This window comes from Solanum pennellii, chromosome 4 (genome assembly GCF_001406875.1).
Source record: "Solanum pennellii chromosome 4, SPENNV200".
Lineage (NCBI taxonomy): Eukaryota > Viridiplantae > Streptophyta > Magnoliopsida > Solanales > Solanaceae > Solanum > Solanum pennellii.
The window spans coordinates 832,885-852,580 of record NC_028640.1 but is presented as its reverse complement, the minus strand read 5'-3'; the positions used below and the strand labels follow the sequence as shown (position 1 = coordinate 852,580).

General features: G+C 28.7%; 1 protein-coding gene and 1 pseudogene across 1 annotated transcript; both read right to left on the bottom strand.

Annotated features, from left to right (window-relative positions):
• LOC107016397 overlaps nucleotides 1–210 on the bottom strand; it is a 10,691-nt pseudogene extending 10,481 nt beyond the window's left edge.
• An 11,274-nt stretch (nucleotides 211–11,484) lies between these two features.
• Nucleotides 11,485–12,951, bottom strand: LOC107016143 (AP2/ERF and B3 domain-containing transcription factor RAV1-like). Its single transcript, XM_015216630.2, has one exon. The coding sequence runs from the start codon at nucleotides 12,946–12,948 to the stop codon at nucleotides 11,683–11,685; it is 1,266 nt and encodes a 421-aa protein (XP_015072116.2). The 5' UTR covers nucleotides 12,949–12,951; the 3' UTR covers nucleotides 11,485–11,682.
• Between the last annotated feature and the right edge of the window lie 6,745 nt (nucleotides 12,952–19,696).

Here is a 19,696-nt window from a genome sequence, read left to right as displayed (position 1 = left end):
GGATCACCCAAAAAATGGTATGCTATAGCACACGAAAATCGTCGAAATGAGGGGTAGGCTCGCCTCGGGGCTCGTTTGACCTTCCAAATGGGTCGGACAAGCGTGAAGAATATCGTGAATCGGAGATCCTCCACATTTTACTTCTATGGAACCAATCAACTTGCCCTTGAGACCCATAATTTCTTCTTAGAGTAATATAAGTTATTAAAGGAAAGTGGTGAAAAAATATTTAGTACTTGTAGCCTTTATATACATTTTTTTACTTAGTTGATAAAAGCTTGCTAGTATAATGTATTATCAACCACATATTTACATGTTGATTCATTTTTCTGTGTAATTAGATGTATGTTAGTTATAAATTGACTTTCACTATAAAATTTTATGTTTTTATATTATTTATGGATCGCTACGAAAATATTATTGGATTTTAAAGTAATATGATACAATTTGAAATTTTCATTCAATAAAATAGATCTAGCATATTTTTTCATAGTAGTAGAATCACTATAACGCCAAAGCACATTCGTTATTTAATCGCTAAGATTGAGATTTATAAATACACAATTCATAATTTTATTTGGTTTGCTTCATATAATCTTTATTTTTATTTTGTTGTACACATAAACATACAACATTTCCTTTATTATGGTGTCATTCATTATGTATTTTGTGCTGGTCTAATTCTTTACCCCCCCCCCCCACACACACACAAAAAAAAAATGGGGGAAGGGGGGGGGAGAGAGGGCCAAATATATATATATATATCTGGATTATTTAAAATAGGTTAATTTTATCTTCTGCTATGTATCTTTATATAAAAAAATATTGTCATCCAACTAGAAAATAACTTTATTTTTTTAAAAAAAAAAAAACCTATATGTTACTCCCTTTATCCTTAATTACTTATCACTTTCAGATTGACACACCTACTAAGAAAACAATATTGATATAGTGAGTTTAACATTTTATCTCTATTAATTATGAAGTTAATGAATTAAAAACTTAAAATTTTAAAGAAATTTACATTATTTTTTAAAGTATTTAATTAATGGTATAATAAATAAAAACAAATTATCCTTTCTCGATATTTACTATATAAGAAAATGTGACAATTCTTTTTGGGACTGACCAAAAGAAAAACTATGCTCATAAAATGAGCGGAAGGAGTAACACCTATCGGGTCCATCCTATTCTTGAGAGAGCCAAACTTTCTTTTATATCATAACTAGTAAAATTACTTACGCTTCGTGCGGAAATTTAATAGCATCATGAAATTTATAAAATAATAATTAAGACATACAAGTTATTAAAACTAAAACAATATATTATCTTACATATAAGATTACATAGTAACAAACATTAATAATGTAAAGGAAAATAAAAATTATTGCATCTTATCATTTATCCTTAATAACATAAACATAAATTAATAATCGTGAAAATCATACCAGGATCTGTAACATAAGCAATGGTGTGAGTGAGCCACTCAATAGCAGCAAAGTACGCAAATATTTAATTGTGAAGAAGAAGAAGAAGAGATTCAGAATTTTTGTTGTTTTAAAATGAAAGGAAATCCCTCTATTTATACACAACAAAGGATAGTGTGAGCAAATATTTATTGTGCCTTATCGGAAATGATACAACTATTTGGAAATGTTGCAACTTTTCGAAAAGGTCACAAACTTTCATAAAAATCATACTTTTTCATAAAAATCGCAACTCTTCATTAAAGTCACAACTTTTCATAAAAGTCACAACTTTCATAAAAGTCACAATTTTTCATAAAAATTGCAACTCTTCATTAAAGTCGCAATTTTTCATAAAAGTCACAAGTCTACATTCAAGTCAAAATTTTTCATGAGAGTCACAACTTTTCATAAAAGTCACAACTTTCATAAATGTCTCATCTTTTCATGGGGGAACGATAATGTTAAAAATAAAAAAATTAAAAGAGAATTCTGGTTTATAATTGCGCCACATAGGTGGCCCTAAAATTCTCTTTTATATATGCATATGATATATGATTAAAAAAGGGTTTCGCAAAATCAATATATGTGGTCAACTATGATTTGACTATATTATTAATTAAATTATTTAGTATAACTTACCTAAATCACATAGTGTAAGATCTTAATTACCTTCTATCCCTATTATTTTTCTAATTACATAAATCTCATGTTTTTTAGGTATTTTTGATACATAAAAAAGGATCAGGATTATTGTTGATACATTCTGTATCAATCTTTAAGGAAAAAAAATTAAAAAATCAAATTACAATCTTATCCATCTGTTACACTAATTAAGGGGGGAAAAGTTGAAAATAATATAAGTCCCATAAATTGCGCTATTCCCTTCCATATTGTCAAGAATTCAATCATATAGTGTAACTATCCAAAAAAATCAAAAATTAAATTTCTTCTTGTTCATCGTTTTCTCTGTTTCATAAAAACTTTTGTCAAAATTTTGGATAAGCAGGGGAGTTATGAAGGATACAAAAGTGATGAAATTGTTTTTGGACAAATAATTTCTTTTGTGAATCTTCAAGTTCATCGAATATCCTTTCGATTTTGATACAAGATTGCCGAAAATTTTGAGATTCAAAATTCATCTCCAGTTCATTCAAGATCCTTTCAAATTTTTATTCATAATATCGAAAAATCCGAGGAGACACATCACGAAGATCCTTTCAAAATCAAGAGAAAATAAGTTGTAAACATATTTAATTAGAAGGTTTGTCCATAATTGAGGGAATTGGCAAAAAGAACGTCCGTGTCTTTGAAAGTTGAAGCACGAAAAATCTCTATTTAGTTACTTTGTTTCTTGTTAAGAAATTTCGAAAAGAACCTATGTAGCAAAAAACTCTTATTTTTGCTGTAGACTTTGTTTTCTCAGTTTGTAGTGTTGACACCCAATTTTGACCCGCGTCGGTATAAATTAATTATCGAGCTTCCTAAATTTTCCAAATATTTTTTAATTAATTAGTTTTACAAATTTTACGAATATAATAATATAATACATGAATGTCATGTTACTTCGAATGCCTTTCGTCATGATTTTTATATATATATATATATATATATATTACATAATTATGTATATAGTTTGTATATCTTATGATTATTCAAAAACCATCAAAATATGCATTTAAATGTTTTATTAAAGTAGTTTAATTTTAATTATAATTATACTTTTGAATCATTTTTTACGACTTTAATAATTATTTTATTAAATAAAAGGGGCTCGTTAATTGATTAATGCAAAATTCATCATTTTAATTGGATATCTTCTAAATTAAACCAAACCACTGCTTTAACTTGTTAAATTCCCAGCCCATTCCTTTAAAAAATTTGCCTAGCCCACTCTCCTACCTCCCAGGCCCACCCGTTTTCCCTCCTCTTCCCTTCCTCCAGCCCAATCCATTTTCCCCAGGCCCAAATCCCTCATCCCAGCCCACTAGATTAATTCCTAATCCAGCCCACACCAATTACCCCCCTCCGTCCGACCCATTTCAACCCCAACCCACTAACTTAATAATACCCAACCCATTCCCTAATAACCCGACCCAGCCCCAAGTTCCCCCTTCTTCTCTTCCTCCTCATCGCTGTTCACGGAAAAGAACAAAAATGTACGCGACCCAATCCCAGAAAACAGACGAAAATTCCCAGAAACGCCAGCGCCCTCACGCGATTTTCCCTCCCCCGCGCTCTTCTCCCTCCTTCCTCTATCTCGCGTGGGTGCGGAACAAGCCCCAGTACGCGTCTAGCTGTCCTCGTACAGCTCTGCAGCGTCTCCCTCCTCTCACAGCCTGCTGCGCGCTAAACGACGCGAAAATCCGTCCTTGCAACGCGGATTTGAGCCACGTCGTGTACCAAGGACGGAAGGTTCATCACGACCCTCCACCTCGCCATCAACCCGTTTGAATGGGATATTCGGAAGCATCTAATCGGTATATTCCGAAATTTCGGATAAGATTTTGGGGATTTTGAATTTCGAATTAGCAGATGGGCCGAAAATTCCCTCCAGCTTTCGAAAACCTAGTCTCCCTCTATAGATATCCCCTCCCTCAAACGTTGAAGGGGTTGAAAAATTTTTGTTTGGAAATTTGGGGTGAGAGCTTTATCAGCAAGGATTAAAAAAAAAATTCTGAAAAGTATTCTGTTTGTCTTTCTTGTTTCGTTTCCGAGGGCGTAAGGAAGAGAGGAACCTTATACATTCACGCGAGAGAGGTTTCAAAGGGGTCGGCAAGTTGTTCAATTCCACGACCCTAAACTCGATTCCGTGTTCGTGTTTCTGTTTGCGGTGAAGTCGTTAGCTCGAAGTCGTCCCTTGTTCGCTGCTTTCGAAGAGGTAATCCCTCGACTCTATACTATCTTCTCGTCTCCTTTCATCTCGAAATGGTCTCCTTTGTCGATTATTGCTTTGTGAGCTGCTGTTGATTCTATCTGTTATGAACGTTACTGTGACTTGTTGGGTTTGTTCTGGTTCGTTTCTGTGTTTTATGGCTGTTGAAGAAGCTTACTTTGCTTTCTGAACTTGCTGCTCCATCTTACATGGGAGTCTTTGCATCTTTTTGTTTCCGGGCGTGTCCATTCTGCTTCTGTAGTGTTGTCTTATATCGAATAGCGAGTAAATGGCGATTAGTTGTTAGTTTTTTTTTAGTTTCTTGATATACCTTGTTTACGTTGAGGTTTGTATCATAGAGGCAGTATGTATATGTGATTTAAAAGGGGTCTTGAAGTCGCTTTCCAGTTCGAATCCTGTTGTTCTTGGCATTTTCGGTTTTCATAGCTACACTCGGCATAGTTTTTTTTTAGATCATTCTTCTCGTCTCAATTCATTTTTATTCATTATGGTTCTCTAATACTGTTTGATACTCGACATCATATTATTCGTTCTTTCGCCTCAAGTCGAATGAATGAAATAAGATGTCAACATTCTGAAGCTAAATGACTATGTCTGCCATTGTTTGTGAGTTTTCATATTGTATATATTGTTGTTCATGTCGATACTTTGTCGGACTGTCCTATGGGGGGGTTGCTTGGCGTCTGCTGGTGTATTCGTCTTAGTTTGCTATCTGTTTAGTCATAGCATGTAGTTAAAGTTGGTATGGATGACTTTATAAAGGAAACAATACATGAATACAATTCTTCACTGGTTCCAGTTTTGGCTCAAGAATGAGTATTAGCATACGTGATCATTTTTCTATCGAATTTTCTTTTTACTTGTACTCTTTTCGCTGTCCTTCTATTCTTATATCTGTTATTAACTGACATACAAATTCATTGTTTTTAAGTGACTGTTATGTATATATATATATCTTATTTTGTCTCTTTGTTATTATTGGTTTTATCAATTTTCTTCTTCAAACACACTGTCTAGTATGCCTCTGTGCAATCTCCTTTAGTGGGATCATTTGTAAATATGCATCTTTCATGGATAAAGTGCTTATTTTCCATCAAGTATGTTTATTTTCTTGCAATTATGTTACTTTGGATTATATATTTACTTCTTTTCATTTTTATTTGTGGCATGCTAAATCTGTCTGAGTTTGACAAAAACTCTCATCTCCTCCTGCGTTTTGAGAAAGCCGTAAGGGCTTAAGTTCACCCTTTCGAGTCAAGCTGAGACATCGGCGAGATGATTTGAAGTTCAAGGAGTAAAAAAAAAAAATCCAAGGCGGATCAGAAGATTGTCTTTATTTTTCATTTAGTTGTATTGTTGTAATGGGCATAAGCCCGTTGTTGTTTCTTTTATTTTTCAATTTCTTTTTTACATGTTTAGGCTAGGACAGGCACAAAGGAAAAGGGGGTGGAAAACCCAAAAACAGGTGGGTCCAAGTTTCGGTCAAGGCGAACAGAACCCGAAAACTTAGACCCGAATCTCTCTCTTTCTCTCTCTCTCTCTCTCTCTCTTTATTATTTGCTTACGCTTTTTACTTGAATGCCGTTAGTCTAGGATTAGAAAACTCCAACCCCATCGAACGTCTTTGTTTTATCAAACTCAAATTAAAAATTTGAAACTTTAAAAGATAGATGTTTAAGTTTGGATATCGCTTAGAGTTAAAGTTTTAACTTCAATGAAATATTCTAAAAATTGGAGAATTCGCATAAGAGTTTCTAATAAAGTTCTATAAACAAAAGAATTGCAGGAGTTAATAAAATAGTCAAATAAGTTAATCGCCGGAAAACCGTAAGTTAGCGGAGTGTCTTGGGTGCCTTACACCTTCCTAAGACACTAATAGGAATCCCGAACCCCCTAAATTATTTCCAAAACGTTTTTTTTTGTTTAAGTTGTTTTTGGAAACAAGTTTTCTTAATTTTCTCGAAATTAAGTGGCGACTCCTAAAAGTCGAAAATAACTATGAAAATAAAACAAACTCTTTTCGAAAATCATTTTTTTCGTTAAAACATGTAGTCATTGGAAACAGTTATTTCTTGACCATCTTTCTGTTGATTCTTTATTCTTATATTTCACTTTCTTTGTACTGATTCAAATAAGTGTCGTATTTTTACTAGATACATTAAATAATAAAGTGTTGTTCATAAGATTTTAGATTTGAGATCAATACATTATTGTTTGGTAATTGTTATGTATCATATACATTTAGTATAAATTCAAATTTATATATCAAAGCTAAAAAATTAGTACATGATACATTATTATTTATGTATTTTATTTTGTTTGAGAAATTCTATAATTTAAAACTAAAAAAATACATTATACATGTATTTGTATCAAATTAGCTTCCCTTTTTGTGTGTGATACATAACACAAATTTTATGTATCAAGTACATTTATATTGAACATGATAAACACTAATTGAAGATTCAACAATATTAGAGTTATGTATCTACCTTAAATATGAACATGATACATTGCACACAACAAAGATTATTGTAGCACTGTATCAGATCAATGATAACACTAAGAAAGATTAATTTAAGACTCTAAATAAATGAGATACATTAAAATTATGTATCTTTGACAGTGATGGCGTGCAATGGCAGATTCAACAATTTTTTTTGACGTTTTTAACTGTAGACACATTAAAAGAAAATAAATATTTTTCAAGAAAAAATTTCGACGACGATATGATTAACTAAAATTACAATGGTTCAATAAGATTTCAATGGGGTCAAGGGGAGGAGATAATTTTGTTTTTATTTTTTAAGATGAAAAGCTAAAAAATAATAATAAAAGAAATCGGAGATTGAAGAGATGGAAAGAAATCTACCTATTGAATAATTTGAAATTATTAATTGGAAATAAAAAGATTTAAAATTCAAAAATATATTAATTGATGTAATTATAGAGAGATTTGTGGCATGAAAAAAGGCAAGAAAATCATGGGTATGAGATTTCAAGTTAATGTATCAGGAAAAGGAGATGCGGAAAGAAAAAGAAGGGATTTTTGATATTTTTTGAAATAATAGGGAAAATAAGAAAATATGATAACAAATTATGTGTAATTAAGAAATTTTTCCAATTATTTAAGAGGTAAGGACTCAAATAAGTCACTGAACTTTGACTAAAAACTTATATATGTCTAATGCCATCCGCAGTGGCGCAACTACAGTCAGTCTAGGTTGGACACCCTTCATAGGAAATTACGTTGTATATATATGTCAAATTTAACATTTAAATAATATATATTTGAAGTTGGACATGATAAAAATTATGCCTTTGGTACAATGGTAATAACTAATAAGTGTCCATTTGAATGAAGGCCTTCAGGTTCAAACCTCAAATAACACAATATTTTTTTTTAAAATTTTGATAGTCACACTATTATTTTCGAACACCTTAAATTTCTTTCGATAAGCCAATCTTTTAAACATAAATGAACCTTTACTCATAGTTTGATGACATATTAGAATTTTTTCTTTTAAAATATTATTTATCACTATTTAAAACGCTGATATATTATTACATAAGTAGATTCAAACTTTTGTTTGATTTGATCTTGTTCTTTTTGCAATGACATTTTGTAGATTTATATCAATAAAATAACTGTCTCAAATTAAAAGTGTAAAATGTCTGGATAATTATTCTTTCCAAAGCAATATAAAATTAACAAAGACCCATTTTTTGCAATATATTGCAACGTTTGAAAGAATATTATTTTGTGGTAAAAAATAACATTTTTCATTTATAGTTCTAACCTCTACATAATAGGAATTACCCAATATTGTATTAGACAAAGAAAATTTATAACAAAAAGATAACAATTTAAATTGGCCAAGAAAATCAAATAATTGAAATTCTTGCTTTTAAATTGGTCAAAAAAAGTCAAGCAATTAAAATCTTTGCTTTTAAATTGATTAAGAAAGTCAAATAATTAAAATCTTTGCTTTAAAATTTATTAAGACAGTCAAATATTTAAAATCTTTTCTTTTAAATTGGATAAGAAAGTCAAATATTCAAATCCTTTGCTTTCTTTATCTCCTTAACACTAATGATACTCTTATTATTGTTCTATGTAATATATAATATTAATTTCAAGTTTGTTAATTTCAATTGTTGACGGTAGTTAAATTTATAGTTTTTTAATTTTTTGTTTACTCTGAAATGTATTTATATTTTTCGAGATCCGTATCACTCATCCTCACAAGTCATAAAATATATAATAAATGAATAATAGCATCACTTTGGAAAAAAAATTCTAATACTCAAAATAATCAGACATATCATTTTTTATTATAATTCATTATAAGGAAACAACATCCAAAATAATATTATTGTTTGGATATACTATTATTGAAATTTATAATTAAAGACTCAACCAATTAGGTGGTATAGTTGAAGAACTAGCTATGTCCATTTCAACTATAAATTTGGGATCTTCAAAGCATATGTCATTTTGTAAGAGATGAATTTCCTTATTCAAATGATCTTCGAGTTTCTCGATCTCCCGGTTTAATTTTTTTAGCCTTTCTGTTTCTGTCAGCTTTAAATCTTCTGATATACAATATGTAATATTATTTTGAACAGATTTTCCTTTATCCTTATTTTTCTCCACCTTTTTTTTCTTCTTCGTATAAGACGAAGGTGTAGTTGGTTGGTTGAGCTCCAAATATTGGTGGACCACTGAGTCCACATCAGGATTACCAAAAAAAAATGGTTGAGTTCCAATCAAGAAAATTAAAATGGCGATTTCTACTCCACATAAAATTGAAAGATCATTTGCTTTCTTAGTCAGAGTTCTCAACATATTCGAAATTCTAGCACTCTCAGCACGTTTATCTTTGATAAATTTTATCTCAACAGATTTCCTTATAGGAGAACTTTTTCTTTCCATGCCTAAACAAGAGGAAATAGAAAGATACAATGAGTACATACTCTAGCCAAACATGTTAACTTATATAACAATTTTTTTTGTCTTTTATATTTATGAATTTATTCCTTGGTCAATTTAAATTTCCTATTTATATAAACATACCTTATAATTTAATGAGATGAACTTACTTCTCCACTTTTATGAAATTGTTTAGATGTCTAAATTTGTGAATTTAATCTAAACATTTTGAAAAAATATTAGTTGAAATCAAGAAAAATTATATGAATTTACACAAATTTATGCTTATCAATAAAAAAAAACGTACCTATCCATTACATATTGAATTAATTTTTTTCTTTTATTTATGTCTTTTAATTTAATTGAAAAGAATTAAAAATATGCTTGAAAATGAAAATTATTTTGATAAAAGAGTTGTTTTGTGAAATCAATGAGAAAATATGATAATTAAACTAACAAAGCAATCATTATATATTATTGAGTCACAAAATAATTATAACATTCTGTAATTCAATTTATATATTGGTTAACTACGCTGAATTGTTTAAGCAATGTCCTTTTCATTTTTAAAATTAAAAGATTAATGTGCCATTTTACAAACAATTCTTCCAACATTGCATAACACATAGATATAGGGCCTTCTATATAATTTTAAAACTAGATTGGAGGTGAGATAATTAAGTATAATTAGTATAGTTTGTCTTATTTTAAGTAAACAATATAATTATGTATATAATTAATATAGATATCCTTGAATTTGTATTTTGAAGAAAAAGTGTAATTATTTATTACCATGGACCATGGTAGATTACTTTAATCTTCAATCTTTTGAATAGATTTCAAATTTTCAAAAATGGGAAAAATCAATTTAATGGTGCACATCTCCTATCAAGGCTTTCTTGACCTATTTATTTTTACATATTACATTTACTTTTAGCATTGTTTTTTTTTTTAAAAAGGATTGCTTCAAATTTTTTTTAGGATTGCTTTTTTAAAAAAAAAAAAAATTTATTAATTAAAATGGCTATTTAAAAAAAATATTATTTATAATTCAAATCATCACTTGAAATTAAGTTTTGGTGTTTCAAATCACCGTTTTAAATTTTTGTTAATACTTTTACTTTAAAATACTCATTTTATTCTTAATGAAATGATTTATAATCATACAAACATGTATTAATTATTTCAGAGTACGAGTTTTTTTTTAAACTTCTTTCTTTTTTAAACACCTTATCAATTTAAACCATTTCAAAATTCAAAAAAAGAGAAACTCTGAGGAATATATATATATAAAAGATGGAATGGACAAACATGGCGTACAGCATCTTTTTGATTGTTAAACGTGTAGAAGTACTATTAATTTGTCCTAGAAATGGTACCTTCAGCATGTGGTATTGATGTTACGTTAAATGTATTTAAAATTTCGATTCGATAATTTTGATAGTTGATTTTTTACATATATCATAGACTATATCATTATTAATTAAGGTGAAGCCTCACAATTTATAACCATTGTATTGACCAAGTGCAATCATACATGTTCGTTAAAGAGTGTGCATATTCGATTGGCAAGAGGAAAATTTCGCATAATTTTAATTCGAATATTGTGCGAAAAATAATAATTTGTCAATCATTTGTTAAAATCGTAATAAAGTTGAATCGAGCGAAGGATGACTAACTACGTAATAATTTATCTCTAATCAGAAATATTGAGTCTGAGTTCCTTTGAATAAGGAGGAGGAGTCTTTGTTAGAAATTTTTATATTCCATCCTAATGCGAATTCGTATTTAGTCAAAATCTAATGTAGATATTTGATACAAAAAAATAAATAAAAAATACACATTAAGGATATAATATACTCCACTATTTCAATTTGTTTGACTAATTTTCTTTTTCAGTCTATTTAAATTTATTTTTTTCTTTTTAGCAACTCTTTAATTTCAAATCTTAACATGATATATTTAAAAATACAAGATTATTAAACATTTTAGTACATTCGACGTATATTTAATACAACGTCACAAAGATTCAAAAATTAAAAATGTTAGGTTATATATAGCCTATCATAGATATACTTTTGGTAAATCAAGAAGAATACTTTACAAAAATAAAGCATGACAAACTCATGAAACTTGAAAGACATAGAAAGTTCAAATTTTTAACATATAAAAGCTAGAAAAAAAAAATATAAAACCTAGAGACTCACATTAATTAATTTGTTGTCTCTATTTTCATCTATGTTTACACCATAGTTGATTAGCTCTCTTTTTGAGCCCTTCTTTTTTTTTTTTTCTAATAACACTAATATACAATTGGAAGTTATATAATTAAAACATCTAAAAAACCAAAGTACAAAAAGAAAAAAAATTACAAACACAAGAAAAATTCACAAGGCATCAATTATTACCCTTTGTTTCTTGCTACACTCAAATGCCAACAACTCCATCTCCCTCATTCTTTTGCCAACACTCATATTTTTCTCAACAACAACATTATTACTAACATCTTGAACCTTACATATATTCACTCCAAATAATCTAACCACTTTTACTTGTTCACCTCGTATTATTCTGTTCGTCGAGTCAATAAAAAGTTGTTTATCTTCGATTCCAACTCCAGAACATCGTTTGAAACTCACAATATCTCCGGCCTTCAACTTCTTTTCCTTAACGTAACGACTCCATCCTTTAGTTAATACGTAACTTTGACTACTATTCCAATACGAATATCGAAATCTCCACATTTTCCCATTCATATCTTCGAAATTTAATAATACCCCTTTAGAAGTATTATCATTTTTATTTACTTTGGCAACCAAAGGGAAATATCTCTCTGCGTGTTGTTTTGGAATAACAAGCCTATTAAGTTTTCCAACGTCGCTCGGTGTAACTGCTTTTTCAAAAAGCAGTTCACTAGCTTTATTCGCGACTTTTTCATTAGCATCTAATGAAAAAGTCGCGATATTATTATTAGTATAGCATGTCCTCCTTCCATTCATCTCGAAAGTATTGTTGTTATATACTTTCTTGGCATGTTGAAGTTCGTCATTATACGTGTGTTTACGTAGCATATCAACAATCTCAACCTTAGAACGAGAGTTCAAAAATGAGATCTCGATTTCCTCTGTTTGAAAATCAATGAAATTTGTTACGGCATCTCTACCACGGAATCTCTGTGCTGCGATATCATAAGCTCTTGCTGCTTCTTCTTCGCCATTGAATGTACCAAGCCAAATCCTTTGATGTTTTTCGTAGATTTGTGCACCCCATCGACCATTTGGTTGAGGGACAACACCTTTGAACTTTGAAGAAGGAAGCTTATTGTTATTATTATTAGTAATAGTAGTATTTTTCGACTCTGCTTCTACACCGTTTGTGGAGTCAGCGTCTATTATAACGCTGACCCCACTTCCCATCTGGCGGGGAGACCCCGCCGGGGAAATGGTTGATGGGGAGTCACTAGTTATGCTAATTTCTTGATCTATGCAACTTACCTCCATTTGCTCTGTTTTACTCTGTTTTGCTCTGTTTTTGAGAGGTAGTGAATTGGGGTTGTTTGATGGATGAACTTGTTGGATACTTATATATATATATAAGGAGCTATGGGTCAAGTTTTGTCTGAATTGTTGTATAATTATAATACAACTAGTCATGCAAATTGTTTATTATATAGTTTTATTAGATAATAGAGTAATATTGTTTTTGAAGATATTGAGATGTGGGTATTGTGGGTCAACTAGAAGCCAATAAGGTAAGGGACATGGGAAAATTCAAAGATGATGGGGTGGGGGGGAGGAATTAAGTATTATTGGTATGTACTAGCATGAGGTACACATTTTGTTGTGTAGTTGGGTAGGTAAATAAATGTGTATAGTATATATGGTGTATATATATGGGGTGAAGTAGTTGGTATAAGACTAAATACATCGATAATATCTTTTATCTATCATTAAGTTTCATTTAGATATTCGAACTTGTTTCAATTAAATATCTGAACACATTATAAGTATATCTATTAGATTCTTCTGATTCATTTTTTTCAAAAAAATTTGAGCATATTCGCAAGTCAGATATGTCTCCTTCTTTAAGTATGTACATCAACGTCAACTGGAGTATACGTGAAAATTCGCGGCTTATTGAGATTAACATACTTATGTAAAAGCAGTGATATATTTTTTATGAATTAACTTATTTACGTAATGAAGTACCTGATATGAATCAGTATCTATATATATATGTTGTGGATTGTAGGTGGGGTTTGGATATATGATCAAGTTGTTGATGTTCACATGATAGTGGACCATGTGTAAGTTCATCCCCCCTGAGCTTTGGTGTTAGCTTAGCTTAAATGCTGATTATAAGAGTGGTATTTGGCATCCTTTCTTTGTTGATGTTTATCTGGAATGAGATGATGTTTTAAAAGACAACAACAACAAATAATAGAGAAGATTTTAATGTAGTACAAGTATCAGATAAGATATAAAAGTAAAAGTTATATGTTAGTCTCAATTTATGTGATATTATCTGATTTGACAAACATGTTAAATAAAAAAGAAAAAAGAGTACTGAAACTTGTGATCTAAACTAAATTATAAATGTTTTTGTGACTATATATCATCTTATTATAAGTAAACTTAAATTTTTCTTAAATATAGAAATATATTACTCCTCCGTTTCAAAAAGAATGATGAAATTTGATTTGACACGAATTTCAAGAAAATAAAAAAAAAATTAATTTTATGTCAAATGTACTAAAATACTCTTTAATCTTGTAACCTTATGCATGCTACGTAGATAGCTGAAATTAAAGAATTATTGCCAAAAGAAGTACACAGTCATTCGCTTTTAAACAGATTAAAAAGTATTAAAGAAAATAAGTCATTTCTTTTAAAATAAAAGAAGTATTTTTCTTACAGACTGACTAAAATGAAAAACGTATCATATAAATCGAGACGAATAAAATATATTTTTTCATTACTTTGATGTATTTTTTTTTTTCTTGATTTCAGCTTCCCAATAGGATGGGAGGTGTGATGGGCTAATGTTAAATGAAGGGATGGATGGAGTTGAAGACAAAACCTATCCAACAAGAAATTTTTTTCCCCATAAAATCTTACCTGGCAGGAATTGATTCATTTTATCTTCAAATTTGTCTTTCTTAGCCAGATTCAACTTTACTACTGTTGAAGAGTACTCTTACATTGGTTGGTTATAGGATCAATAGTATTCTATTTCTGTTTCGTTTCATTTTACGTGACATTTTTTTCTTTAAGTCATCATAAAAAACGTCACCTTTAATTTTACTTTAAAATACTCCTTTCGCTCTTAAATATGATAGATCTTAAGTTTCAAAGGTTTATAAAAAGATATCGTATCAAATTAAAGTTTGTCAAATGAAATAGAATAAAAGTATCTTTATATGGTTTTGGATTTAAAATAATCATAAAGTATATTATAAATCAAGTGCGTAACAGAAAGTCATACTAATAAAATAACAATTAATATTAAAATAAAAAAATAAAATAAAAGAGCGATAATAATAATACTGATAAGAGGATCGAAAATTAGCTCTAAACCTTTAATCTAATCTTGATTGTTGTCAAAATCTATTTTCTTAACATGATATTAACATTAAAACAAGTTTCATTTTGATTCTCTTTGTTACTATATATTGGACCCTAATGTCATAATATTGTTTTTGTTTCATATGTTTTATTTAATTCTAAAATAGATGGATGAAGGAATATATTATCTTTTAAAATCTTGGATGAATAAGGTTTCTAATTCCAATTTCATCAAATATTGAAAAAACACTTCTAAAAATATCAGACAAAAACATTGTATCTCTTCAAAAGTACCCATTTTTAAAAAATAAATTTTTCTGATAATAATATTTTTCAACACATTGTATCTCTTCAAAAGTAACCATTTTACAAAAATAATTTTTTTTTGATAATAATATTTTTCAAAATAAGTATAATACTGTCTCAATTTCTACTAAGCAATATCAATCTAGTGAATTATAAATATTATTATTCATTTCTTCCCCATTAATTTTAGAGTTTTAGATTAAGTCAATATATTAAATAGCTTATTTAAGGAAGAATTGACCAAGTCAAAATACTTCCAAATTATTTTTAATTTGAGAACTTGTAATTACCTCCCCAACAATTTTGCAATATTATATTAAAGCTAGTCTAGTCAATTTAATAGCTTATTTAAGGAGACATTGACTAGGTCTAAAGTTTAGGTAAAGAGTTTTTTGCAATTTTTGTAAATGAGTTTATAAGTATTATAAATGATGATGTTAACATGAATACACAATTAAATAATTTATTAAGTACTATATCTATCTGTTTCAATTTACGTGATATCAATTTCAATATTTAAATAAGTTAATCTTTGATCATTAATTTTTTATATATCTTTAAAATATTTTAAATTATTAATTATTATGACTTATAGTATTATTTTTATGTAATTTAAAAATATATAAATTTCATTTTGAAAAATTTAAAGATTCAATAAGAAAATCATCGAACAAATTTAAACTTTTTGACTCCAACAAAAATGACATGTATCACATAAAATTGAAATAAAAAGAATAATAATTTTGTTTAATAACATCAATAATATCCTAAAATAAACAATAAGTATGCTATAACAAGTTAAATATGTGTATACATAATTCTATTCCTTTCTAATCACTAAATTCCAGCTTGCTTTGAAATACATTACTACATTATTATATAATTACATTTTTTTGTCCTAAGTGTTACATATAACCAAATTCTATGCACCAACTAACTCGAAACAAACAAAAAGGCCACAAAAGATAGGTCTTTCGAAAAATTTCTATCGACGAAAAATTATACGATTTATATATGATTAAAAATATTTTTTATGTATATATAATTTATATTCGTATTATTACTTCTTATATTTAAATCTCTTTAATAAAAATTTTGAATCAGTCACTATCGACCTAATTTACCACCCACTGGCCCCTCCATTTTTTCTATGATTATTAATTCCCTCCACTATATATTACTTTGTAGTCTCTTCTAAACATCAACTTTTCACAAATACAATCACCTTTGCATTAAATTAGTGGTAGGGTCTAATTTTGTGATAAAATTTAGATCATTTATTTTATACGTACGTCACAAATTTTGATTAAGTGGGACAGTTTATCTAAAACATTCTTATCTCAAGAACTTTAGTTTATTTTATAGATATTCCAACTTTTTTTCACTTTAGCATAGTTTAATTTAATTGATTAAGAGGAGCCAATCCATAATTAGCTACCACGTACATATATGTTAAACGTCATCTTATAGATATTATAATTAACTTATGTTTGATCCCACTGAATTAAGGTTCAGTTAATTAGTTGTTTATGGTGACGTTTAAGAATCTAATTTGACATGTGGATAATTCTCTCTAATCCCCTAATCCTTATCTAAGACCAAAAAGAACAAATTAATTCATTTTAAAAATCCCTTAATGAAACACTAACACATCTATTTATTAACGTGTCTATTTTATTGCGTTTTAATTCGTTCGTTTGACATCTTTTTTGGACGATCTTGTTTTCAGGCCTCCACGATGTTTACAAGCAAGATATTTAATTCAATGACCTTACAAATTGATGATCTTAAATTTTTGTCTCCTACTTGTTTTATAGGCAAATATCAAATAAAAGTCAGTGCCAATCGTCTAGCGCCTTCAAAATTTCACCTCTTTTAAATAAAGGAGGTCAAAAATTCAAAATTATTCTCGTAAATTACACTTATGCATAGTTAAGCTAATCCAATTAAAGATAATAATAGTACTATATTTGTGTAAGCAACCACCAAATTAAGTAAGTGGCCCTAGCAAGCTCCAAATGACTTGTTTTTGTCATATATGGGGAATTGAGGACGTATACCTAATGAGTTATAGTGCTCATTTATGCCTATAAAAACACATTAAATAATGAATTGTTGATTTAAATATATCTTCTTTTTATTGGTCTGTTTATTTGTGATTATCCAAATGAATGTTGGAATAATTATTTTAATAATTAGGACAACTTTCCAACTTAATTTGTCTTTTTAATTTTCAGTTGGAGATGACTTATGGTGGATGGATATATGACTAGAAATAGACAAGTCAAATTTTCATCACGCCCACCGACTTCATAGTATATAAATACCTAATACATGAACATGTTAGTTTAATTTAGTTTTACTTGATATATTTTATATAATTAAGTAGATACTTAAATTTTTATAAAGTTAAATAAGTAGACACGTTCGTCCCAAGTGGTGTCTTATGTGACAATCTGTGTGTGATACTCTCGAACTGATTTGTATATGTCACATAAGATATGTATGTCTACTTATTCAATATTCCTACCCTACCTATCGAAATGAAAAAGAAGTCCCCTTTACCAGGCTCAACACGAAATCATTCTAAAAAGTGTATTTACAGATACCAAGCGCCTATCCGTTTTAAAAAAGGTTTACTTTACATATGTTTACATGACTAGTTGTGCAAATACAATTGAGGCTAATTTAAAAGAATATGTCTATATCTTATTCTTATATTTTATTATTAGCGAAGCTAGAAGGAACTCATATGAATTATATATCCAAAATTGTATTTATATATTAACTTATTACTATATAGTTATATGAAACAACATTTTGCTACTTACTAGCCTACTATTCTAATTTATGTCATTCACATTTCATATTTATGATTATGTCATCGATACACTAAATCTATAAAACCAAAATTCTAATAATTGTTACACTTAAAAAGAACGCACGTTTTGAGTGTGTAAATAATAGTCTTTTTTATGCATATGACTAGTAATTAAGAGATGAAAAACTAGATAATGTAGCTATGGTGCTCATGTTATAATTATAAATTATTATTGTAGTGTCGATGCTGTATCAAAATAGTTCAAATCACTAAAAATAAAGTATATTCCACGTCTTTAAAGTTGAAATTGTCATAGTGTTTATGCGTAATAACTAGTAAGTTGACGATAATTTGGAGGACATAATTTTGGGTGTATAAGTTGAGTGTTGAATTATCAAAATAGTTTGACAACTAATGCGTTTGGCCACGAAAAAATAAAACACAAAGTTGCTTTTTTTTTTTTCAACGAATTTACGACGGATCAACAATAACATATCTAATGACTAGTATAATCTACAAATATATATATATGTTGGAGAGGGTAAGAAATACATAGACCTAGATATTAATTGTTAATTTTAACAGATTTTCTTCTAAAAAAAAGAAAGAAGTTATTCGAAAGCAAGATATGACAACAAAAACAACATAGACATCAAATATTTAAAAATTCGTGATTTTTTATTTTTTGTGTTTTGAAGGGGATTGAAGGAATTAAATTTGTTTGTCACAGTTCACCCACGAATGATCAATAAAGGGTCCGTTTCAATCTGTGTTTCTAGAGAGAGTCTCTTTCGATATGTAGTGTTCAAAAAGTATCCATTTTGAAGTCAGATTCAGTAACATCTAGTAAATCACATTAAAAAATAAGAAACTACTCAATTACTAATACACTAGTAATAATATAAGGATGAGAGAACATAAGACTAGCTCGATCCCGCCTCTCCCACCTAAAATGCGACAACACTCGATTATATATTATTTGAAGCGGCACCAATTACACGCAATAATTTCATGACCTTTTATTTGTTTAATTTGTTTGTTACATATTATATATAGAATTAACACAACATGATACCAACAATATTACGTGGTATGTGTTGTTCTTACTTAGAATGAAACGTAAAAAAGAAAAAAATATTTTTTGTATCGGACTAATACTTATAAGTTATAACAAGTCAATATATAATGGTATGCATTTTGATATAGAGTACTTTTACTTAGTTGTAATTGATTAATATTTTTTCTAATTATTAAATCACTTAATTATATTATAAGTTACATTAATTTGACGTAACAATCTGAGTTTATTTTTAAAAAAAAATGTTCTCTACTTGATATAGCCAACTAATTATAATGACCAACCTTATCGGGTCAACCCACGTGATATACTACTCAAAGCTCAATTAGACCTTGTTTGGCTCTTGCATAAGGTAAAAATAATCGAGACGTACGAAAGATATTAAAAGTTATATAAAGTGTGATTTAATAAAACGCGTAATTAAATCAAGTAAGAATAAAGTAATAATATTATTACTTTGAGAATCCGCTAATACAATTTACTTACAAATTACTTAAAAGTTAAAACTCTCGTATTTAACCAATAGAAGTACGAAATAGACTAGTCGTTATTACTAAGTATATTGTTTTTGAGTTTTAATTCTTATAAATTTGAAGTCAAAAAGACAAAAGATTAGCTCCAAACAAAGTTCA

What these genes read in the sequence shown, in the direction of transcription:
- LOC107016143 (XM_015216630.2), bottom strand. Translation starts at nt 12,948, where the DNA reads ATGACTAGTTGTATTATAATTATACAACAATTCAGACAAAACTTGACC.